Genomic DNA, 26,688 nt, shown 5'->3' on the forward strand with positions numbered 1-26,688 from the left:
GGGCAACAAAAAGATGGCAAAGTAAGGGGTACTAACAAGTAAGAACTGGAAGAACATTTTTCAACAAATAAGGCTAATTAGCAACAGGTCAGTAACATCACTGGGTTGAAATTGAAAGCATCTTAGAGAGTCAGAGTGTCTCAGAAGTAAACATGGGCAGAGGGTCACCAATCCGTGAAAATCTGCATCTAAAAATTGTTGAACAATTTCAGAATACTGTTCCTAAAATGTAAAATTGCAAAGGCTTTAAATATTTCATCATCTACAGTAAATAATATTATCAAGAGATTCAGAGAATCCGGAGAAATCTCTGTGCGCAAGGAACAAGGCTGAAACAGAATATTGGATGCCCGTGATCTTCAGATATCCATGAAAAACAGGCATGATTCTGTGATGGTCATCACTGTATGGGCTCAGCAATACTTCCAAAAATCACTGTCTGTGAATGCAGTTCGCCGTGCCATCCAAAAATGCAAGGTATAGGTCAATCGTGCAATGCAGGAGCCTTATCTGAACATCTGATCCAGAACAGTGTTTTTAAACCAGGGTTCCGTGGAACCCTGGGGTACTCCAAACAGTCCGCAGGGGTGCTGTGGCGAAATCCCATTCTGAGTGCGACCCTGTATAATCCTCCCATGGACAGAGAGGAGAGAGAGAGCACACCCTGAACCTCCTCCCGGCTGGCAAAACAGAAAGCGGTGTCAGCCGGCCACACAAATCCTACCAACCGATGACGTCATCGTTTGCCAAGTACACGAGCAGCCTGCACAGCTTTGTTTGCCAAAAATAATACACAAAGCAGCAGAGAGGAGACATGGGTGAGCCCTCTCCCTGTGCACAGGGTCATACTCACATCTCAGTGTGCACGGTGATCACTGCACCCTATCTCCTCCATACACTGCTCCTGTACAGGCAGTACGAGGGGGGATTTGTGCTGGGGATGTGGGGGGCTTGTGTTAGGAGTGGATATTTTGGGAGCAGCAAATTTGTGCAAGCATGGGGGACTTGGGTGGTTTGTGCTCAGAGTGGGGATTTGGGGATCATGCTAAGAGGGGGCATGTGTGCTAGGAGGAATTGGGGGGGGGCTATGTTCAGAGGGGGGATTTGTGCTAGGAGGGGGAATTTGGGAGAGAAGAGTGCAACCTAACATGAACTCTGCCTTACAGACTAAGTTTTAGGGCTTGTTCACACCAGGTGCAGTGCAGTAACATATGCAAAATCTCCTTTTCTTGCATGGCAGAAAAATGTACTGCCTTTTGCAGTCACGCATGGGTGCTATTAACTTTTAATGACACCCCCATGCATTATAGCAAAAGTGTGTACGTTCACACCCATTAAACTGCAGTGTGCAAGAACACGCAAAAAAGCACACACTTGGATGCACTTCCTGGTGTTATTGAGCCCTCACATTGGTGTTTTCCTGGATTGTGCACAGTTTAAAAGGGTGCATCTAGTGAAAAAAAAGTTGAAAAACATTGTTCCAGAAAATCAACATATGTCTTTCTTTTTGGCAAACATGGGCACAGCATCCTCTGGACTAAAGAGGAGAGCGACCATCCGGCTTGTTATTAACGCTCAGTTCAAAATCCTGCATCTCTGATGGTATGACAAAAGCGTGGTTTCATAGTAGAAGAGTCCAAGTGCTTAAAGTGTTTGTCACCCGGATATGTGCCTGCTGTACTATGTACTTGTAAGAAAAGGTATCCTGTTCTCTTTGTTTTGTTTCCTTTGTGTGAAATCACTGGTGTTCCTGACAGTCTCTCTGCTTTCCTATTATAAATTGACCACACTAAGCAGGAGAACACATTGTAATCAGTTTTCTATCTATGCTGGGAACTCAGCCTGCTATCCTCCAATGAGCCGACTTGTCCTGACACGCCAGCCCCTCCCCCCTCCCCCACATCCATTCACTGGAGAGTTCAGTGTATTGCTGCTGCTTCTCTCCATCTAGCTCTTATGCAGCTGAGAATAGATTATGTGATCACTTATATAAAAGGAAAAAAAACATGTATTTATAATGTTTTTAAAAAAATATCTATACACAACTGTTTTTCTTTCATTTCGGTTTTAAACTGAATGGGTTGTTTTAAAAGGTGATCATTTACAATCGCTTTAACTGGCCTTTCTGCAGTCCAGACCAATTGAAAAGGTTTGTCGCATCTTGAAAAGAACAATACGACAAAGAAGACCCAGGGCAGTTAGAATCCTATCTCAGACAAGAATGGGACAATATTCTCCCAAAACTCCAGCAACTGGTCTCAGTTTCCAAACATTTACAGAGTGCTGATTAAAGAAAAAGTGATGCTACACCGTGGGAAACATGACCCTGTCCCAACAAATTGAAGCACAAAAGTTGCACCACTCCAGATGAAATATGAGTTCTCTCCTGCTAAAATGATTGCTGGGTGCCAGCCTTGGTCCGCAACCAGAGCATGTGAAAGAAAAAAGGAAATGATGTCACTGACCACATAAAAATAGTAGTTTTATTTCAAATCCATTAGAAATTAGGACACACATCCCACGTGGCTTCAGCAAAAAAGTTTCACGCACCTGTGCTTAGTCATTGCGCAATTTGAAATAAAACTGCTATTTTTATGTTGATCAGTGCCACCATTTCCTTTTTTTCTGTCCCAAATTTTTTGAGATGTGTTGCTGCTATTATTTAAAATTGACCTTAAATATTCAGAATAAAATTATTATAAATGTGTTTATATTTTGATTTGTGTTCTTGGCTCTGATAGTGATGTAAGAGGCCTCTATAGTAAGGATGTTTCTGCTTTGATAGCTGCCTGTTTTCATACTGACAACACACATTCTTTGACACCACCTAGGAACACTCTTCCACTATGGAGGGCATCTGCATCCAGGGCTGATCACTTGCTGGTGATCGATGCATAGCTATTACACGTGAGTGGCTGCAATTAGCTGCGGGAGCCAGCAGCCTCCCATTGCTTTCACAGCTTCCTGCAACTAATCTCTGGGACTCCCTGCTGAGGTTTTTTCATGTACATCTAGCCTATCTAGGTGTAAATATAGCCTATCATTTTTCCCAGAGCAAGGAAACAGGTTTGTCTTTCGTAGGTAAACCTGCACAGTAGTAATAATTTTAGAGTGAATAATTTGATAGTATTTTGTGACTAATAATTTTTCATTATTTCGAGATATTTCTTTGCCCCAGCAAACAAAACTCATACAAGAGCTGCCACCCATTAAAAGAGCCCAAGCTTGTGATGAGTATACCGAGAAAGTGTAAGAACAGACCAGACACACAGAAGCCATTCAGCACAATCCGTTATAGGTCCTAGCCTTTTTGTTTCATTACAGAAATCTAGTTTTGAGAAACTTCTTCAATGGTGATCCCCTGGTGGATGTGCTGATAAGAATATTTGTAGCAGAGATAGAAAGTGGTAGATTAGGTGGTGGGATAATAATATAAAGGTTAAAAAAAAAAAAAAAGGATCTGGGTGAAAGCTGTTTTAGTGTTGGCCACATCAATAAAGTGCCTGTAAAATTCTGCATGGAATACCAGCAGTGCCATAAAAGTATGTCACAAAAATTGAGGGGTGTCAGAATACAAATGATGATAGTTCCCATTATTCCCACCCACCTTTGTGGCCTATAACAATCAGCAAGGGGGCGTGGCCTGGAGCTGAATGGCATAGGAAGAGCAGAGTGAGAGCTTTGTCCAAGAATTCTCCTTCATACCGATCCTGGGGGGAATTATTTCTCCTACCAGCCTGATAACCTGCCTACAAGACTCCTGCAGCTCATCCACAGTCATGTCACTGCTGAAGCAGACCTCGGAAGCCCTGGTGAAGCTAGACAAATACCGCCATGAGTAAGGGGACTCTACAGAGGAAGATGGTGTTGATTCTGTACAGGAGGAGGAAGAACCACCCACAGGGGACACCGCCAGAGTTCTGGAGGCCATCTCCATATGCCAGTCTATTCTCAGCGCTAAAATAGAGGAGGTGAAGGTTGATATATCCCTCATTAGACAAGACATTCCCAAACTGAAGGAAAGAGTATCGGAGAATGAGCGCAGGGTTGGCCACGTGGAAGCTGAAATTCCACCAGTGCAGGTGACAACTGAATGGCTGCAGCACCAGCTCAATGCAGTTCTTAGCAAACAAGACGACATGGAGAACAGACTCCGTCGCTGCAATCTCCGTTTCGTGGGTCTACCTGAGAGTTCCTGAGGGCTCTAACCCCCCCCCTCATTCCTGGAGAACTTGCTTAAAATATAATCAGCAATTATACTAGGAACAGGAGAGTTCTCATTGATGTGCGAGTAATGTAAGAATCCAAACATATAGGATACTAGAGGTTTTATACAAAAAACATTTAGTAAATATGTTCTGTACTTTTTTTATTGTACTACACATGACCTATATCTGATACAACCCAAAATGTACAAAACAATAACCCTTAATCACCAATACAATCATAGTCGACACCACCGTTTACAGAAGTTCTGTTTTAATATCTGCATTACACATACTGTAAATAAAGTCAAGTGTGACCTAATTAACTCTTAACCATCTTTAACCTTACTTTTGACACACATCCAGAGTGTTTATTTTGTAAAAACAGCTATACATCTTTATATGTGATGTGTTTCAACTACAAACACTGGAAATGCAAAAGATGCAAGAAAGAGCAGAACAAATATAGAGAAAATAAAAAGCTTTCACTGGAAAAATGCAATAAAATAAATAAAAATCTATTATCACAACAGCAATAGCATCGTTCACAAGAAAAGACATTCTGGAATGATTATTTATTAGTATTGTAGTTTTTACCTAGGTAGAAAATAATCCTATCTTCCTCTTGAATCTCTATATTAACAGATCGTACATGACAAAATGTGTTACCATAGTTTACATGGAGGGTGGTTATTTTTCATTGAGGGTGCTTACATACTTGACATTCTTCAGACTACCCCATATTCTGGTGACTTTGGGGGCGACCCTTGAGTGAAATGGATGGATTGTGAAGATTTGTGGGAGGTGTTGGATTGCTTTGTCCCTGGGTCCAAGACCAAAATGTTTATACCTACTACTGATGTTCAACTATATCTCCCATACAATCCTCATGGATTCACTGGCCACCCAGTGGCTTTAAACTGCTTATAACAGTTGTAATTGTAGGTAACAATGTAAAGGCTGCTGTCAAGACTGGATGTCTAAAAAATCATCCAAAACAGGAAATTGACATGAAGCAAAGGTAGAATTCTTTCAGTATTCTCAGTTTTAACTGGTTTTGTGATTCTCCAAAGAGGTTCCACAATATAAATGTTATTGTGTATAATCATAGGGTTGTTTAATATATCTGCGTGTTACAGTAATCCTGTACTTTGTTCACAGTAGGTACAGTAACTATAGTTCCTAAGACATGAGATGAAACTTCCACAAGACTCATGACAAAGTTCTGGTTAGCAGACTGGTCACTCATTGAGGGTTGTATTATAGGACAAAGCGGGGAATGCCTTTTTCCCCCATACCTGCAAGCATTAGGTATTTCTTCAGCTGGCCATACATGGATTGAAATTTGGCTGGTTCAGCAGGGATCCATGTATGGGCACTGTACAGAAGTCGATCTACCAAGCCCTGTTGGGTTTTTCTCTGCTCAATCAACACTGCAGCCTGTAATGCATATTAGTGTATTCTGATAGCAGAAAAGCCTCCCTGCTGTCAGAATAAAATAGCTCAGCTGTATCGTCTATGGGCTGCCTAAGGGCTCTGGTGCTGAATTGGGGCAGTGCAGGTAAGTACATAATGCTATAAATTGAACATGTTACTTTCTAAACTATTAACTATAAGTGATTGTAAAGGGATTTTTAAAAATAACAAACATGTTATATTTATCTGCTCCCTGCAATAGTTTTGCACGGAGCAGTCCTGATCCTGCTGTTACGGGATCTCCTGTTGGCACTCCTGGCACCTCCCCTCTGCCTAGTGCCGTCATAGCAAGCCACTTGCTATCTCATGTGGGCTCAATCCAGAGACGTTTTCTGTGTGTCCATAGACATACAGAGCATGGCTTAGCCCCACCCTTGCTCTCTCCTCATAGGCTGTGATTAACAGCAGCAGGGGCCAATGGCTCCCACTGTTGCCTCCATGACCAGTGATAAGAGGAGAAAGAGTGGAGAGAGCCACTGCTCTCGAGCACAGCGCTGGATTGAGATCGGGCTCAGGTAAATATAGGGGGGGGGGGCTGCACACAGAAGGCATATACTGCATTAGGGTAAAAAAAACTTTCTACCTTTACAACCACTTTAAAGTATTACTTATTCATTTAGAAAATGACTGCTTATTTTTAAGCACAGAACAAATGTTACTATAAAAAACTGCAGGTTGGACAATATATTTTATAAACTTGGTCGATTTACAAAGATGAACATTGTTTTGAACGGACATGCAAGCTATTCACAAAACTTGCCAGTTTAAAATGAGACATCAGATTGCTAGTTTGTGAATTTAAAGTGGAAGTAAACCCATCAATTTAAACAGTTAAAAAAAAAAGACATGTTGGGAATGCTAACTGCACATTGGCTGTGCTCTCAGCCAAACTATCAAACCATCCAATGGCTGGTGTCATAACGAATCACATGTGCAGTTGAAGATTAAACAGAGGCAAAGATGGCAGCTTCCTTGGCTGAAAACGATAAGGGAGTTTACTTCCACTTTAAGTGTAAAGGAAACTGTTAAAAGCCTCATTAAAACATTTTAAAAATAAACCATTTTTCTTTTTCACACGCCTTTTTTCACAAGGGGGTGTAAAGCTTTGTTTTTTATTTTCTAAATAGGTTCCTTTAAGCTAGCGGCCTCTTGCTGGCACTGTTAAAGGGGTTGTAAAGGTTCTTTTTTTATTTTCTAAATAGGTTCCTTTAAGCTAGTGCATTGTTGGTTCACTTACCTTTTCCTTCGATTTCCCTTCTAAATGTTTTTTTTCTTTGTCTGAATTTCTCACTTCCTGTTTCTCCTCAGTAAACTTCACACCGTCATCCGAGCGATGTTCAGTCAGCCAGAACAGCTTACTGAGGAGGAACAGGAAGTGAGAAATTCAGACAAAGAAAACAAAAAAAAAAACATTTAGAAGCGAAATCGAGGGAAAAGGTAAGTGAACCAACAATGCAAAGGAACCTATTTATAAAATAAAAAAAGAACCTTTACAACCCCTTTAACAGTGCCAGCAAGAGGCCGCTTTTAAATGTGCTTTGCATATGACAGCTTCGTTCAAACACTTGTCATCTCTTTCTTCTGTGTCCATTTGTGTGGATACGGGTCAGTTCTGGTAGATAAAAGCTATTGGCTTCATCCGCTCTGATGCTCTGTGGAGGCAGGTTGGCAACCCACGATCCACACTTGCCACCCCAGAGCAGGAGGTTGTGGTCCATATCAGAGGGCTCCTGGTTGAGCACCCCTGATTTATCATAATTATCACTTTCTCTAGATTTGAGACAATGAATTAAAATACAGATGACGTACATGTTAATGTATTGCATTAACTTTTAAAAACATATGCACAGAATTAAAACACAGAGGATGAAACCCTACATTAAAACTGTCCGAGTCATATCTGCTTCATGTCAAGACACAGTTTCATGTAATTTCTGGAAATCCTTTACATTTTTCTAATACAGAGCTACAAAAAGTGCTAAATAATAATAGCAGTTTACAGTTACAGAAAAAAAACATTCATATTATTATTCCCTTTATCAACCTTTACCTCTTCAATATAAGAGTTTTTAGAGTAATTAATACAGTTCTATCAACAAAGCGATGTTTTAAAGCTGCCATTTCACTAGCCTTGGAATGCACAAAAGGTATTCTGTACTAAACCATAAAATGCATCTAATATTTACATGGTGAGGTGGGAAGGCTAGGTGGTATAATTAGATTTTTATAGGTTAAGCTCTTTTAGGTGGCAGCCAACTTTCCCAACAATGGTTTAAAAGTAAGCTTCATGCTGCATTGGCTCATGTGCTTGGAAGCATTACAGCATCTTCCACATTTAGTTTCCCAATATCCCCTTTCACATCACCTCATTTAATGGTGAAAGCAAGCTATAATATAATCATAGTATAGTGTAGGCTGGAGTTGTAGTTCATCTCAGTGGGCACAGTCTGTAAAAGACCCTTTGTCTCTTTGTTATCTGACATTTGCTACAGTGCTTATGAATGCTAAATAATTAGTGCTATGATGACAACATCGTGGGTTTGATTTACTAAGACTGGAGAGTGCAAAATCCAATCTGGTGCAGCTATGCATGGTAGCCAATCAGCTTATAACTTCAGCTTGTTCAATTAAGCTTTCACAAAAAAAAAAAAAAAAACTATAAGCCGATTGGTTTCTATGCAGAGCTGTAACAGATTTTGCATTCTCCAGTTTTAGTAAATCAACCCCACTGTGTTTTCATCATGGTAACGTGTGGTAATGTGTATTAGGACTTTGGGTTTTAGAAGGTGTAAAAATTGAAGACAGAGCTAAAGACCTGCAAGCATGAATCCTACTGCTGGAATCAATACATGGAAACATTTTAAAGTACCAACACGTGTCATTCTGCACTGATTTCACAGCCTAAACTGGCTGAGCAATCTCCTAATCCATTCTACTCAAATGAGACTTTTATTGGATATTCAGACTGAAGTTGTGGCATTGGGCATTTTTTGGCTATTAAATGTTTACAAAGGCAATGTAGCTCAGCACATATCAGACTGTGATTTGAGCATCAACAATCGCTGCTTTAGCTTGTTATAATTTGGACACCTTATAAATATTGGATGCTTCACCATACAGTCAATGTAGTAAAGATAAACCAAGTCTATTGGTATGAAAAACAAATCTGCAGTTAAATGTTTCCAGTGATGGAAAATTAAGTGCACACATTGAAGGCTGTGAAATCTGTTTGGGTGGCAACTTCATGCAACGGAATAATGTAAAATGATAGGCTGCCCCCCCCCCCCCCCCAGAGCTTATACTCTTTTTATGCCAGCAAACACAACAAATAGAACATGATATTATGTATACAAACGGACAATCTCTTGATGGCAACAATTAAATGTGTGGAGTACAGCAAAATATGGACCGCTTCCCATGGTAATCTGTACTTTCTTAAGTCTGAAAAAAATAAAAACAATAGTCATGTTAGTTTCAGAAATAATATCTAATGCCGCCGTTCATTTATATAAATATTGTCTTCATACCTCATTATTTCAAGCTGCAACTCCCTGTTTAATATTTGTAAAAATCAATATGTAGCAAGGGTACTAAATATTTACACAGGAAAAATATGACAATGTAAAAAAGAAAAAACAAACAGTTAACGTGAGGAGTAACAGCAAGGTTGGTTTGTAATGACAATAAATCAATTTATCCTTCAATATCGGTACATTACAACAGATGCAGGTGCAGTTATCTATGGCAGAGGTGATTATACCTGTGGCTGTCTCCAGCTCTGTCTGAACTAACACTACCCAGCATGCCCGAGGGTTTAGAAAGGAATGCTGGGAAAGATGAATCAACATTAAGTAGCCACATCGTAATTTTCTTCATTGTAATGCAATGACTATTATATGGGGCACACCAAAATCTTATAATGTGTAACATGTTAATTAATACTTTAACTGAGTATACAAATCTATCATCTGATATACACCGATCATCCATAACATTGTGATGAGTTGGTCCTCCTTTATGCCACCAAAACAGCTCTGACCCATTGAGAAATGGATGCCAAAGTAACATCCGCATTTATGGCAGGACCCAAAGTATCCCAGCAGAACATTGCCCAAAGCATCACACTGCCTCTGCCGGCTTTCTGACATACTACATCCTGGTATAATCTTTTCCCCAGGTAAGCGACGCACACAAACCCGGCCATCCACATAATGTAAAATAGAATGCGATGTACCAGACCAGGCCATCTTCTTCCATTGCTTTGTGGCCCATTTCTAATGCTCACATGCCCATTATGAGGCGCTGTTGACTGTGTACACGGGTCCGCATGGGTACCACTGATCAGCCTATGGCTACACAGCTCTATACACAACAAACTGCACTGTGTGTTCTCACACCTTTCTATTGGAACCAGCATTAACTTTTTCAGAAATGTGAGCTTCTATAGGACTGGACTGCACAGGCCAGCCTTCACTCCCCATGTGCATCAATGAGCCTTGGCCACCCATGGCCCTTTTGCCAGTTTTCCTTCCTTGGACCACGTTTGGCCAGTCCTGACCACTGCAGACCGGGAACATCCCATAAGAACTGCCCTTCTGGAGTTTCTCTAACCCAGTCATCCAACCATTACAATTTGGCGCATGTCAAAGTCACTAAATTCCTTACACTTGCCCATTTTATTTCTGCTTTCAACACATCAATTTAAGGGACAACAAGTTCACTTGCTGCCTAATAGATCCCACATATTTTCAGATACCATTGTAATAAGATAATCAATATTACTCACTTTACCTGTCAGTGATCATAATGTTATGGCTAATCAGTCTATATAAATAAAATGCAAACAAACTAATACTGGTGATTGAAAAAAATATGACATATTCTGTACACGTTTCTTCAAGAGAGCAAGACATTTCATTAATTAAAATATAATCATTGACCAGGCATAAATAAGCTAAATGGAAGAAAACACCTGCGGAGCTGGACTTCTGCTACATAATTTGTTAAAAATAACAGCTAATGCGTGCAGCAAAACACAGATAGCTGTGAACCCATCGATTGGCCATGGTCACTGGATTATTTAGTCAGGGATACCATTCCGGAAGCTGTAGTGTTATAAGTCTGTTTGCGTCATTAAAGAACATCCAGGTACAGAATATTTAGCAGCACTTTGCTTCATGTTACACAGGTAATTGTATGCTCACCAAATCTTGCATGTGTGCCACTAAGATTTATTATTTCTCTTTAGCATCTGTGCCTTTCTTACGGGCCCCTCTTGCATAAACATTCTGCAGGAAAATCACAGAACACCCAATAAAACCTTCACTTCAAGCATTGTTCAGAAAGTCTTATCATAACAAGGATGGACATTCTTTGTGGCTTTTACATGGCCTTATAAATAAACTTCTGCAAAAATAATTAACAATGATAATAATATTACATGCATTTACCTTAACGTTCTCTGCAAATAACCTTGCTTTGACTGACACCTAATTAAGAATTAAATTATAGAACTATTAAAAGCTGAAATCGGTTCACATATTTCACTAGATTGAAACTACCGCTTGCTAAAGAGTAATTCCAATTTTTTGAGAAAACAATCCCCTCTGGGTCATTTATATACATCGCAGGGTTTTTAAAAAACGTTGTTGCAGATTCCGACTTGTTTCTGCTCTGAAAAAATAGCTCTATGTTTGATTCTATCAATATGAAGAGTGAATCTGAATGGGAGTGACTTTTTCATTATTAATCAGCTGATAAACTTTCAGTGCTTTAATGAGGAAAGTAGTGTCTGCATCCCTTCAGAAGTAATTAACCCTTTGGGGGTATCTCGCCAAAAAAAATTTTTTTTTTTTGCATGGGACGTTTAAAATCTGACTTGCATCTTAGTACAGACTTCTGGGGAAATCAGTGAGCCAATCACACAAGCAGGAAATACAATTTTTGGAGGGGATCCATACCCCATCTGTGTACAGAATGCCTCTAGATTACCATACTGCATTGAATTTTACAGGACTGGATTCAAAAGGGAAAGGTAATTTTTAATTACATTAAAGTGGAAGTAAACCCTTTTTTTACCTGCACTTAAGGCTTACCTGTAGGTACAGTGAATATCTGCTAAATCTGCACGGTTTAGGAGATATTCAGACTGCATGTAATTTACTGCTGTAAATTAGAACATGGCTTTTGTAGCATTTGTATACGCTATACTATTTTTTAAATTGCTATATTTTTTCCCACAAAAGTGGAGTTATCCATTAAAGATCAGAGATTTGGTTTTAAATAGACTTATAACTCATTATACATTTAGGCTGGGTTCACACCTATGCGAATTGGATGTGGCTTACACCACATACAATTCACTGAACATTTTAAAATCTATTACTTTCAATCAGTTTGGTTCACAATGTGCGTTACATTCGCACTCCGCATTGCCCAAAAAACATGTGCATTTTCTAGGCAGTGCGGTACAAATTGCAGGCACATTCTTCTATGGGAACACATCTGATTTGCAGATGCATTCCGTTGTGACGGAGGCATTCTCTCCCCCTCCTCACTACACCTCCCCCTCTCCCTGCTCCGCAGCTACAGCGGAGGGGAAGCGCTGAACAGCTGCTTTTTTTTTTTCGCACAGAAAACGCTGGACTGGCGTGAATCCTGCCTTAATCACGTCTTTCAAGTTTTTGGGTCGGTCACAATTCACAAGCTTGTAGGGAATGAGGTTTGCTGAGGAATGGTCTTAGTTCCTACAGAAATGTCAATGGATCAGAGAATTAATTGGAAACTGAATAAAACAGCTGTCATCGAAGGATGCCGGGAGAATAATGTAAAGTTGGTCTAAGTATTATGCAACTGTTTAAAAAATTACATTAAGAGAGCCTTAGGCCGCGTACACACGGGCGGACTGTTCGCCCAACTTTGTCCGCTGAACAGTGTTTGGGCGGACAGTCCGCTCGTGTGTGGGCTTTCAGCGGACAGTTTCAGCGGACAGTTTGACGAACAAGGTTTTTCGGAATTTCCGAAAAACTGTCCGCTGAAACCTTGTTTCAGCGAACAGTCCGCTCGTGTGTAGGCTTGTTCGTCAAACTAAGTTCCGCGCATGCTCAGAAAGGATTTACACGCCGAAAGTTATAATGCAGTGTATAGGACGTCGTATTTTTCGTCCCGTCGTACGTGCCGTTCACGTCATCGCGCACGGTTTCAGCAAACTGTTCGTCCGTCGTGTGTGGCCATGTCCGTCCATGCTAAGTTTGAGCGGACTGTTTGCCGAAACTGTTTGACGGACAAAGTTGGGCGAACAGTCCCCGCGTGTGTACGCGGCCTTAGAAGAAAAGTTGCATATGAAAGTAATAAACATTGTTAAGATACCTCTAGGATCATTGATCAGCACACAAAGTACCCAAAGCTACAATCGGACTAGAAAAGTGAAGGTTCTGTGTTGTGGAAAAAACCTATAACTGCAAATTTAAACATGACTGAAAAGTGATGATGAAAATAATTGTAGAGTTCTCGCTTCATGTTACAAGTGCTCTTCACTGCTGATTACGTTGTGAAGAATAGATGAGGAAAACATTTAGATCACTTTTAAATTGTTTATCTTTTCACATACTTTTATCTGAATAGTGCAATCAATAGTAGTGTGGAAAATGAGATTATTATTATGTTAAACTTGATGCTATGTTGTTGAATATTGATCCAAGGATACTTATGCTCTTAGGTGTTCAATGCTTGAATTAAAGTGACCCTGTCACTAGCTGGCAGCAATTACAGAAGATTAAAGTGGTTGTAAACCTCAGGCATGAAATATGAACCATATCCTTCTATAGCGTCTGATCCCATGAAGAGAGCAGATCGTTTTCTAATGATGGACAACCACATGATGAACGCTGGGAGCGAGGTTTGGATTACTTCTCTGAGTAAGAACAATATAGCTTCTCCTCTGGAGCGGATGGAAAGGTGTAATATTAATCTTGTACAGGTTAATGGTCAGAGGAAATATGGTGGCCCTCCTGCAGACTGGGTTGGAGAGGCTCCTTCACTTGGGACAGAAATAGTTATCAACAATCTCACTCAACAAATCTATGAAGATAAATGAATTCCACTTTTTTAGACTGCTGGAACATTGTATGAGATTGGTCATATGATGACTTGTCTAGTGGACAGATTACACAAGTGAAGTTTGTTAATGAGATTTGGCTAGCCCTGGGTCTTCTTTCTAGGGAACTGGTGCCAAACTGTCTGGGTGGGCACTGACCTGAGTCACCTAGGTTGTCTAGGTGACTAGTTGTTATTACTGTTTATGCTTATGTTAGCTGTTCATTAGATGTACTGATGATTAGATTGCTGTTTAGGATAATGTGACCCCAAGCTCTTACCCGATTTTGTGTGGTATATATTCTGCGTGAATTTACAATAAAGTCAGTTCCAGTTTGCACCTAAGCTTGTATTGTCTAGTTCTTGGATGCAATTCTCAGCTATATTATAATACCTGGTTCCTGGTTCATAAGCGAAGGAAGCTGTACCTTGGCGGAATCACTCAAGCAGGGAGCCAGGTGGTCGGTCACAGGAGAGACCTCCAGCTGATTGACAGTCTCATCTCTGTTCCTGATGTCTCCTTACTGTACTCTGCAGTGTGTAATTTCAGCTCTACACCCCCTTTTTTTCTTACAGCTCAGACAAGCTTTATAAATTCTGCACTTTGAATTGTCGTAGAGAAGACTGCAGATAGACAGGTACAGCTTACATATGAGGATGTTCCCTCTCTGTGTATCACCTGAGGATAGTCACTTCACTAAGTATATGTAAGGGTTTACAACCACTTTAACTCTGCAAAAGAAAAGTGGGAATCCTGATTTTTTTGGCAGGTGACACTCCTTTGTGTTGTGTGTTAGCTAGTCCCCTGTGCTATACAATGCAGTTCCTCCAAGCACATCACTGCAGGACACAGTAGCGACTTTGGGGGCAAACACATCAGTGGACATATCTGACACACCCATGTCGGATAGAAGAGGCTGTAAATCTTGGAGAGTGAGGATGGTTGGACAACACAATGTGAATATCCCCTTATCCAACCACTTGTTTGACAATAATTATCTCACATGGTGACTATGCAGCATTTATAAACTTTCAATTAGCAGTTTCCTACTTATTTCCATCACAGTTTGCACTGCCCATTGCTATCAGATTTCCAGAGCTTGGTAAAACAGAAAATGAATGAGGATTCTGCATTTGGTACAAATTAAATATGTAGGAGCACATGACTAAAATACATGTACATTTATTTATATACCGAAGGTGACAGGTGATCTCTGCAACTTTTTTATTTATTTATTTAAAGATGTGACACAGATATAAACAACAGGACAACTTTGCATTGCATAAAGATTGTTACGAATGCATCAAACACATCAAACATACAAATCATCTCTGTGACTTTAACCACTTAAAGACCAGGCCTATTTTTCAGACTCTGTGTTTACAAGTTAAAATCATTTTTTTTTATTTTTGCTATAAAATTACATGGAACCCCCAAGCATTATAATAGGATTTTTGTACTCACCGTAAAATCCTTTTCTCTGAAGTTCACTGACACAGCTCCATTATTCTTGACCATAGGGTTGTTACGCAACCTTCAGGAGAGGACTAGGCAGAACATGTTACACATGTAAAAAACAGAACTTTCCTTAGTTCCGCTCAGGGGGTGGTCCCTTCAGTAACAACCCCCCAGCCTGCTTCCTGCAGCTTCAGTACGTCAACAAACAGTATAACGTAAATCAATAGAAGGGGGGGTAGCTGTGTCAGTCAGTGAACTTCAGAGAAAAGGATTTTAATGTGAATACAAAAATCCAATTTTCTCTTTTGTTCACTGACTGACACAGCTCCATTATTCTTGACCATAGGGACGTCCCCAAGCAGTCATAACGAGGGGTGGGAAAACATCATAAAAAGCTTCACCCACAACCAGAAGTGCTCCCTAACAGCGGAGTCACTACCTTATCTAGCCGCATCAAAACTTGCGGTTAACAATGCAACAGTGCATTATACACAAAGGTAACTGTATTTTCTTTAAAAAAAAAAAAAAACTGAAAAAAAAATAAGTGCAATTGCAACATTACACCACCGCCTGCAAAACTTTGCGGCCAAAACAGGCATCAGCTGATGCTCTTACATCCACTTTGTAGAACTTGGTAAAAGTGTGGACGGACGACCATGTTGCCACCTTACACACTTGAGCAACTGACGCTTGATGTCGGAAAGCCCAAGAGGTTCCAATTGCCCTGGTGGAGTGGGCCGTAACGGGAAAGGGGGGAACCTGCCCCTACATGACGTAGGCCTGTGCCACAATCTGTCTGATCCACCTGGAAATGGTGGTCGACGAGAGAACCTTACCTTTTTTTGGACCAGCTACTGAAACTAACAGAGAGTCCGACTTCCAAAAGGGAGCTGTGGCAGATAAATACACCCTTAAGAGCCGGACCACTCCTTAGGATGAGTCGGTGTAGGACACAGAGATGGTAACACAATGTCTTCATTCATGTGGAATGCCGAAACTACCTTTGGCAGAAAAGAAGGTTGCGGACGCAACACCACCTTATCCTTATGGATTACCAGATAAGGCGACTTGCAATACAAGGACGCCAGCTCCAAAACCCTCCTGGCCGATGTATTGGCCACTAGAAAGACCACTTTCTGGGAAAGAGTCAACAGGGGGATTTCCCAGATGTTCTCAAACGGTGGTTTCTGAAGCACCGATAACACCAGGTTCAGATCCCATGGGGGTAATGGTGGACGCACCGGCGAAACTACATGTCGGACCCCCTGAATAAAAGTGCTCATTAGAGAGTGAGATGCCAGGGGTCGCTGAAAAAAGACAGCCAAGGTTGATATTTGTCCTTTAATGGTGCTCAAAGCCAATTTCTGGTCTACTCCCCGCTGTAGAAACAGCAGGATCCTGGAAACGGAATAGGTGCGCAGACGCCATCCTTTCTCCTTACACATAGAATTGTATGCCTTCCAGGTATGATGATATATCTTCCAAGAAGAAGATTTCCATGCTCTCAACATAGTTGACATCACTGAGTCCCATAGCATCTGGCTCTCAACAGCCATGCCGTTAAATCCAGCGATGGTAAAGCAGGATGGAGAATCGGACCTTGAGACAGAAGGTCTTCTCGCATCGGTAGTCGCCAGGGAACGTCCGCAACCAGGCGTACTAGGTCGGCTTGCCAGGGACGCTGAGGCCAATCTGGGGCTATCAGAATTACGTTCCCCTCGTTCTCCACTCTGCGGAGCAGACGTGGTAGTAGCTTTAGCGGTGGAAAGGCGTAGATCAGTTGGTACTGACCCCACGGAGCCACCAACAGATCTGACGCGTCTGCCCAAGGATCTCTTGTCCTGGACACGAATCTCGGCACCTTCCAATTGAGACGGGAAGCCAGGAGATCCACGTCTGGTGTGCCCCATCGCAGGCATAGGAGCCTGAACACCTCCGGATGCCACGACCACTCTCCTGGCTCCAGCATCTGGCGACTTAGGTAGTCCGCCTGCCAGTTTTCCACTCTCGGGATGTAAATGGCCGATAGGGCCGGTACATGTCGCTCTGCCCACTGAAGGATGTGAGCGACCTCCCGTGCTGCAGCCAAGCTTCTTGTTCCTCCTTGATGATTGACCATGTGAAGAGGCATAGCCTGATCACTCGTAGCTCGAGCACATTGATTGGCAACTTAGATTCCTCCTCCGACCAGAGGCCCGGGTTGACTGTACCCCCAGTACTCCACCCCAGCCGATCAGGCTGGCGTCTGTTGTGATCACTGTCCAATGTATTGGTAGGAACGACTTCCCGGACCGAAGTGCCGGGGATCTCAACCACCAGAGTAGGGAGTCCCTGATTGACTGGATCACCTGAATCTGCCGATTCAGGGATAACGGAGATTTGTCCCATTTCACCAAGATCTCCTTCTGCAAGACTGGTGTGAAACTGGGCGTACGGCACTGCCTCGAAGGAGGCCACCATGAGCCCCAGGACTCGCATGCAGGAGTGTAGCGACGACCACCTGCGGTTCAACAACAGTTTTATCGTGGATCTGAGAGTCTGCGGCTTGTCTGAAGGGAGAAACGCTCTCGCTTCCACGGAGTCCAGCAGTAAGACTAGGTACTCCAAATGTTGAGTTGGTATGAGCACCCACTTTTTTAAGTTCCACAGCCACCCAAATTCCTGCAGGGTCTGCATGGTGATCGCCACATCTTCCTTTAATTCTGAGGTGGAAGGTGCTCTCAGGAGGAGATCATCTAGGTAACTTAAGATCACGATCCCGCATTGTTGCAGCAAAGCCAAAACTGGAGCCAATACCTTGGTAAAGACTCAGGGGGCTGATGCCAAGCCAAAGGGGAGAGTCACAAACTGGTAGTGGGCATCCCCAACTGCAAATCGCAGACACTTCTGATGCCGTAGGCATATGGGTATGTGCAGGTACGCATCCTGCATGTCCAAGGATGGCAGGAAGTCCCCTTGATGGAGTGCAGCGACTACTGAGTGAACTGATTCCATTCTGAACCTCTGTACTTTTACAAAGCTGTTAAGGGCTTTTAGGTCCAAGATTGTACGTAACCCTTCCTTTTTAGGGACCACAAACAGATTGGAGTAGAACCTCTGGAATCTTTCCAGCTCCAGAACAGGTACTATCACCCCATGACTCAGCAGGTCCCTTACCGCCCCCATTAGGGTATGCTGGAGGGGAAGAATCTGTTTGGTGGCCAAGAGAGGAACTTTTATCTTGTAGGCCAAGAGATTAACTCTTATCTTATCTTGAGGAAATCAGTTCGCAGACCCATTGGTCGGATAGCCAAGAGGCCCATCGGGCTGCACATTCCCGAAGGCGACCCCCCACCCGTGAGATGGGTGGAGGCAAACTTTCATGCGGTAGCACTCTTGCTCGCAGGCTTGCAGTTCCAGGGACGCTTTTGTCCCTCAGAGGTCATCCTGTCGGGCTGGGGACATTTAGACGAAGCCCCAGATGGATGAAAAAGCCGTTTGTGAGTGGAAAAAGAGGGCCTTTACCTACGGCGTGGCTCCTTAGCCTTCCTGGCCCATGGAAGTAAGGTACTCTTCCGCCCGGGGCATTCTTAATGATGTCATCCAACTAGGCTCTGAAGAGCTGCTCGCCAAGGAAGGGTAGATCCGTCAGGGCTTTTTTAGATGCCTGGTCAGCCGACCAGCATTTTAACCAAATCTGGCGCCTCAATACCACTGCTGACACTGAAGCCCTGGATAACAGAGGGAGGATATTCAGGGCTGCGTCACAAATGTACTTAAGGCCTTGCACTAACTGGTCTGCTAGATCCACACAGACAAGAGAAGCCTGTTCCTCCCCCAATTTGCGATGCAAAAGTTTTGCCCACTCAGTAAGTGTCTGCGACCTAAGTGCGGAGGTCAGTACTGGTCCCTTGTATTAGAAAAAAAGCATGACAGGACCTCTTAAATATACGATATGGGGTCAAAAAGACCTCGGATCTCATATTTACACTAAAATACAATAATGAAAAAAAAAGGGGCCATATGCCCTTTGCATGCTTTTATCTGGGCCTTGGGGCACAATTTCATCCATTGACCCCAGTGAAGGGGTACAATTCCCCCCAATGACACCAACAATTGGGCCCGATGACACCAAAGATGGGGCACAATTCTTCCACTGACACCAACGATGGGGTACAATTTCCCCACTGACACCAGCGATGGGGCCCAATGACACCAATGATTGGACACAACTCCTCCCAGTAACATCAACGATAAGGCACGCCTCCCACTGACACCAAAGCTGGGAAATTGTTTTTAACCACTGACATCTGTAATTTGAAAAAAAATGTTTTAAATTCTCCTTTAAGAGCATTGGGCAGAAACCACGTCAAAAGTCACTTCCACCCAATGCTCCATCTTCCTCTCACTCGGCAGCCACCCAAACGGGAGAGGACGCAATTGTCTCCACTGCTACTGGCGGCTCCAGATAGCTGCCATATCCTCGTATCCTCTTCAACGGACAGTCTGCTTTCAGATAAAAGTGGCCCCTCTCCCGTCCCCGATAAAAGTGACCACTTATCTGAAAGCGGACCACCCGCTGAAGAAGAGGATACCAAGGTTATGGCAGCTATCTGCTGCCATAACAACAGTAGTCCTCTTCAAACAGCGGCGGGCGGTCTCTAAGTGGTTAAAGAGAGTACGTAGTGAAAGCAGAGAAAAGAGGCAGGAGTTCCAAGGTAAAAAAATTAAATGGAGCTTCATACAAAAGCTTTATTTTCTTTTGGGTGGAGTGGAGAAGGTTTGGGGCCTCTGCAATGGTTTAACTGTTGTCTGTGTTCCTATTACTTCCTGCTGCCAGAGAATGTTGTCACCAGAACAAAGCGCGGTATACGGGCAGTTACAAAATGTGTATTTTGTTCGTCAATCGTGTACTAGGCATTTTGGCTGTTTGCTTATTTTCTGTTAAAATAATACCTTCAATTTTGTATTGTTATTGGATATTATACTTTACAGTAAATATAAAAGGCTACTAAAGGGCAGAAGGGGGATATTTTGGAATTTCTTGTTCAAATGTCATAAAGCATACAAAGGACTCAATGGCTTCATGTACATATAAGAAAGAGGTGAGAGGTGTAGATAACCATTTGTAAAATTTCTGTTAATACAGTATGCTTTGCTACATGGCATTTCCTTTTCATCAACTTCATATATACTGAATGAATGATAATAATTCTCATTGATTCTACTTTAGATACTCTTCTGGACGGCTGTTCTTCTAGGTTGAGAAGGAGCTGAAGGAACCCAAATCATCACAGTTTTTCATTAACAAGTGGGGACTTAAAGTGGATGTAAACCCGATTCATGAAATTGGAGCTGGGCACATCTATCTGTAGTGTTTCATCTCTCAAAATGTCTCATGGCTTTCCCCTGCTCTGTTCCTCTGTTATCAACATGATACATTTTGACAAGTTCTCCAACACAGGAGATAAAAGCAGCCTGAAATTTGTGTCGTGGGAGGTTGCTATAAATAGATTAGCAGACAGCTTGCTGTCTCACAGCAGAGCTCTGCACATTACTTCCTTCCTTTGCCAGTGTGGCATGGGAGTGTGCCTTTCCTCCAATCAGATGTCTTAGCTGTGTGCCCAGACTTCACACTCAGTATTGAATAGTAAGAGAAAATCTGTAAGACTATGTGTACTTTCTAAACAGTATATAAAGCTGAAGACAGCAGATATACAAGTAAAACTTATGTAGGGAGATTTGTTTCATCCCTGTGTATCATCTGAGACTGTTCACTTCACTGGGTATATGTGAGGGTTTACATACACTTTAATGTTACTGCGGCTCCACAGTATTCTCTACTTTCCATTTTTGATCCAGGCAGGCAACCAACTTCTCTCTATTACATGTATAAGGGCCATTCAGAGGTATTCAAAACATACATTCTGTAAAGTTAATTTAATGTGCCCCCTTCGGATAAACATTTAACTGGGCATTTGCTGAAATTTTCATATAAATGTACACAGATGTCTCTGCTTTCACAACATAATGAAATGTCTAACTTCCAGTCATTATGCTCATTCTCCTAGACATCTGGATGGGGTAAAGGAAATTGCCTGACCTAGATAAGTTGCTGGGTAAGAAAACAATGCGTTATTCCATCTGGTCATTCCTGTTATCCAGGCAGCAAGTTGTCTTATTAGTTCTGATTTGCTGTACCTTTCTGGCAGAAGAAAATGTCAATTCATCTCAAGGCACGCTTATTATTGGTCTTTCCAAAGATGAACCCATCTCTCTCCTTTTATTAGGTCATTTACTTTGATGATCATTTTAGGGATCAGTGGTGGTTGATCCTGTTTCCAGTGAAGAGGAATTAATCCCTTTGCAATGTTTATTTGACTGAGAAGTGGTGCTGCGGCTGCATTGTTTAAAAGGGAATGGGGGGGTAAGAAGAAAATAGCTGGGGTTCATCCGATAAGTGATATTCAAAAATATGTTGATGTTTGAAGTGGGGTTTAAGACATTCCCAGCATATAAAGAGGAACATGCTACATTGGGCAAAACTCCCTTGAACAGTGGTCTCCAAACTGTGGCCCAGGGGCCATATGCGGCCCTTTGCGTGCTTTTATCTGGCCCTTGGGGCAAAATTTCATCCATTGACCCCAGTGAAGGGGTACAATTCCCCCCAATGACACCAAAGATGGGGCACAATTCTTCCACTGACACCAACGATGAGGTACAATTCTCCCACTGACATCAAAACTGGGGAATGGTTTTTAACCACTGACATCTGAACTATTTCTACTTGCAATGGCCACACTCCGGCCCCCCTAAAGTCTGAAGGACAGTAAACTGGTCCCTTGTTTAGAAAGTTTGGAGACCCTTGCTCTAGGTGTCTGGAATATATGAAGAGACATGAGCTAGCTTAGTCACAGCCAAGTACCATCTATTGAGCAATTTACAATATTTGGGAGGCAAGGGATGCACAAGTGTCAAGTGGGGGATTTTTAGGTTGCTGGGGGCCAGTATAGTTGCTCTCATATAGCATCAGTTTATACGAAAGGGACAAGAGGTTTTTAGGAAGGATTTTCCTGCAATGAGGGTATCAAAAGGAGTCATTAGGTCTTCTGTGCAGCTAGAAATTACTTTAAAGCGTCTTCTTAATAAGACTTTAGTGCTTCAGTGGGAGTAAAAAGTGTAAGGCAAAGACTTGGGAATGGTTGATTTGTTGTTAGGGGCTGAATTTTCACCTGAAAACTTACTAAATTCCACTTGTAAGCTAAAGAGGATGTTTCTTGTACAGCACACCACCAAACCATATCATATAACTTGCAATAATAGATCTACAGAAACATAGGTTCTCTGCAGTGTATGATAAAAATAATGCTGAACATGCTCTAGAAGCATCACCTGGCCCAATGGCAGTTTCTGTATCCTATCTGAGGAATTATTTCCCAGACTGGTGCACAAAAATGTAATCTTATATTATAATAGCTGTAGTAGGTTTATGCATGGCTTAGTGTTTGGCTTAATAACACATTTAAGAGTCCTTTATCTTAATGAAGGCCTCGAGAGTGGTCCAGTGTTCAGTGTCATTTTGAACCACGTACTTAAAATCTAATATTTCTTACCACAGATATTAATTTATGACCTATTGGAGATGCATCATATTATGTCTCTGCTTTTGTAATTTCACAAACCCAGAGTAATATCTCATCACATAATATCTGAAAGCACAGCATGAGGAATCTGTCTTCCAATGCTGGTTCAAGTGAATAATAAACTGAAAACAAATGAACAAACTTCATTGCTTATACACCATGTTTGTGACCATGTTACATAAGAGTTAAGGACCTTGGATTGTAAGCTCCTTCTGGGCAGGGATTGATGCGAATGTAAAATATATGTAAAAGTGCTGCGTAAACTGATGGCGCTATATAAGTACCTGTAATAATAATAACAATATGTCAAAAGAAGCTTTACAGTAGCATTTGACGATGTGAGCAGTAGCTGTATTGTATGTATTTAAAACATGTAAGTTGATATGGACTGTTTATGGTCCATACTGTTTAAGATCCATACAGTTTTCTGATAATTGGAAAACCCATCTCCCATGATAAACTCCTGTTAGACAGGGGGAACAGACAAGACTGATGGGCTTGTTTAACAATTGTGCAGCTACGTTATGAACACTGGGACAAAAGTGGAGCTATTTCCCAACCTATTAAAATGTATTTTAAAGCAATGAAAGAAGGTGTTCAGTTTTTCATAAATTAGTCCACAATGCATGAGCTAACAACAAATAACAGAGTTCAGTATAGCTATAAATTACTGCAACACTACTGCTATTTGAAACGCCATTGGGTCCAGCAATAGGAGGCTGCAAACATCATACTGCCCGATGATAGAATTAGTTATACCAACATTTTGGTATAAAACAAACAGCCAGTACTCCATACTCCTACTACTTGACCTCTCTGCTGCCTTTGATACTGTTGACCACCCACTCCTCCTCAATCAACTACATTCCCTTGGCCTCCGAGATTCTGCGCTTTCCTGGTTCTCTGCCTATCTATCACAGCGCTCCTTCAGTGTCACCTACAACTCTGTATCCTCCTCTCCATTGCCCCTTTCTGTGGGGGTCCCCCAAGGCTCTGTTCTTGGACCCCTTCTCTTCTCTATTTATACCTCCTCCCTTGGTCACTTGATAACCACCCATGGCTTCCAATACCACTTATACGCCGATGACACCCAAATCTATCTGTCTACTCCTCACCTCACTCCTTCAGTCTCCTCTCGCATTACTAACCTGCTAACTGACATATCAGCGTGGATGTCACACCATTTCCTTAAACTAAACCTCTCTAAAACTGAGCTATTAATAATCCCCCCTGCACATGCCCCCCTCCATGACTTTTCCATCAAAATCAACAATGCAACCATCAGGCCCTCCCCTCACGCCAGGGTACTAGGTGTAACCCTAGACTCTGACTTGTCATTTCAGCCCCAAGTCCAATCGTTGTCAAAAGTTTGTAGATTTCACCTCCGTAACATCTCTAAAATTCGCCCCTTTTTAACAATTAAAACTACTAAGATCCTCATTCACTCCCTTGTTATCTCTCGCCTTGACTATTGCAACTCCCTTCTCATTGGCCTGCCTCTCCATAGGCTATCTCCTCTTCAGTCTATCATGAATGCTGCTGCCAGACTTATCCACCTTACCAACCGCTCAGTGTCTGCCAACCCTCTCCTCCAATCCCTACACTGGCTCCCAATCACCCAGCGAATTAAATTCAAAATACTAACCACCACATACAAAGCCATTCACAACTCTGCCCCGAGCTACATCACCAATCTTGTCTCCAAATATCACCCAAACCGTCCCCTCCGTTCTTCTCAAGACCTCCTACTCTCAAGCTCTCATGTCTCCTCCTCCCACACTCGTCTCCAGGATTTCTCCAGAGCCTCTCCAATCCTCTGGAACTCGCTACCTCCACCGGTCCGGCTATCCCCTACTCTTGCTACCTTCAGACGATCCCTGAAAACTCATCTATTCAAGGAAGCCTATCACGTCTCAAACTAATCTCCTACCACTTCCATAAACTCATTCCCAACAATTATAACCTTCTGTACCACCTGCCCCACCCTTTTAGATTGTAAGCTCTTCTGAGCAGGGTCCTCTTAATCCTCTTGTATTTAATTGTATTGTAACTGTATTGTCTCCCTTTTACATTGTAAAGCGCTGCGTAAATTGCTGGCGCTATATAAATCCTGAATAATAATAATAATAATTTTACATAATACTCAGATATTCTCAAACTTGCCTGGACTATGACATAAAATAACACTACTGCAACACAGCACTTAAAGTCTTACCCCTGCACTGCTTTTCTGCACCTCTGAGGCATTTCTCTTGTCATTGTCCACATCACCAGCTTCTGATCCGCTCTTATTTTCTTCATCTTTACTGTCTTTTTCTCCCTCATCTCCCGAAGATTTCCGAGAAAGCTTTGATGGTTTCTGGAGTGGTTAGAAAAGTAGAACACATGCATAAAAAGTTTAATACTAAGCTTATCTAAACATATAGCATATTGAATGCCTGGTAATTTAAAAAGTTGTACAGTTTTTCCTGTAGTGAATACAAACTGCTGCTTTTTGACAGTGATAGGCCAGGTAACAAAAGAAAAAGTGTGAATTTAAATTTTCCAGTAAGTTCCATATTTTGGAGTTCAGTACAGGACCCAGGGTGGGAAGTCATAGACCATGGGTTATATGCTGCTACCCTCAGGTAATTTGACATTTGTAAAAGCTTTGCTGGGAACACCCCCCCCCCCCGTACACCCTCATATAATCACGGCCACTCCATTGAATTCCAGTTTTGTAGCAAGCAATAAGGAGAAACAGGAGGATAGGGCAGAGAGGAGAGTCCTATGTCCTGTACTGTACTTCAAGATATGGAATTTACTGGTAAGTCAAAGTCTCCATTGTCTTACTTGCACAGTACAGGGCACAAGACAGGAAATCATAGACTGTAGGACATCTACAAGCAATAAATTGAGGGGCGGGCAACAACATGGCAAATAGCTCACACAAGGAAAGGACAACAGATCGTAAACATTCAGATATCAGCTTAAATTTTAAAGCACCTTGTGGACAAAGCTTGCATCAGCAGAGGCCTGACCATTCATGTATTACATTTTTGAAAAAGTATGAACAGAAAACTAGGTGGTGGCCTTGAAACAGATGCTTGATGCTGAAAGGCCCAAGAAACACCGACAAATCTGGTGGAAAAGGCTCTAATATGGAGAGGAGGAACCCCTTTCCTGAAGGTGTAAGCCCTAAAAATGCAGCCTGTGCCACCTAGCAATGGTGGAAGAGGAAGCAGGACATCCCCTTTTGGGACCGTCAGGGAGGATAAAAAGGGGCTCAGTCTTTCTGAAGGAAGATGTTGCAGTTAGACAGACCCTAACAGCTCTGATCACAGACAGTGGAATGGATCCTTCGGTGAATGACATAGGGAAAAGTGGGCCAGGGGTTGACAAATTTCCTTGGAATCTAGGAGCCAGCTAAAAAAGTTAGGAGCCAGGTCCGTGACGGCGATCTGGACCTGTCCCTGGCCTGACATGGAGACGAGTGAGGGGAAGATAGCCCCCAGCCCCCCACCTGTCTCCAAGTCATTGCCCATAGCTCTTAGAGGGACATTTTATTTGTTTTATTATTTTCTAATGACGATTTTTTTTAAATTGCATTTTAGTGTAAATATGAGATGTGAGGTCTCTCTGACCCCAGATCTCATATATAAGAGGACCTGTCATGCTTTTTTCTATTACAAGGGATTTTTACATTACTTGTAATAGGAATAAAAGTGACACACATTTTTTTTTTTTAAAAGAACAGTGAAAAAAATAAAAATAAAAGTTAAAATAAGAAAAAAATTTTTTTTTAAAATGCGCCCTGTCCCGCCAAGCTTGCGTGCAGAAGCGAACGCATATA

At 42.0% G+C, this 26,688-nt stretch overlaps 1 protein-coding gene across 1 annotated transcript in view; it reads right to left on the bottom strand.

Moving 5' to 3' along the window:
• Positions 1 to 4,462: 4,462 nt before the first annotated feature.
• Positions 4,463 to 26,688, bottom strand: part of HDGFL3 (HDGF like 3) — a 109,947-nt gene continuing 87,721 nt past the window's right edge. Inside the window, exons 6-8 of the mRNA XM_077472350.1 lie at positions 25,072 to 25,215; positions 10,886 to 10,969; positions 4,463 to 9,122 (exon numbers count right to left, since the gene is read on the bottom strand). Of these exons, the coding sequence (XP_077328476.1) occupies positions 10,916 to 10,969; positions 25,072 to 25,215 (198 nt within the window). The 3' untranslated portion in view covers positions 4,463 to 9,122; positions 10,886 to 10,915. The remainder of the gene's footprint in view (positions 9,123 to 10,885; positions 10,970 to 25,071; positions 25,216 to 26,688) is intronic.

The sequence above is a fragment of the Lithobates pipiens genome, unplaced genomic scaffold (assembly GCF_037356315.1).
Source record: "Lithobates pipiens isolate NorthernLeopardFrog02 unplaced genomic scaffold, aLitPip1_a1.2 Scaffold_8, whole genome shotgun sequence".
Taxonomy (NCBI): Eukaryota; Metazoa; Chordata; class Amphibia; order Anura; family Ranidae; genus Lithobates; species Lithobates pipiens.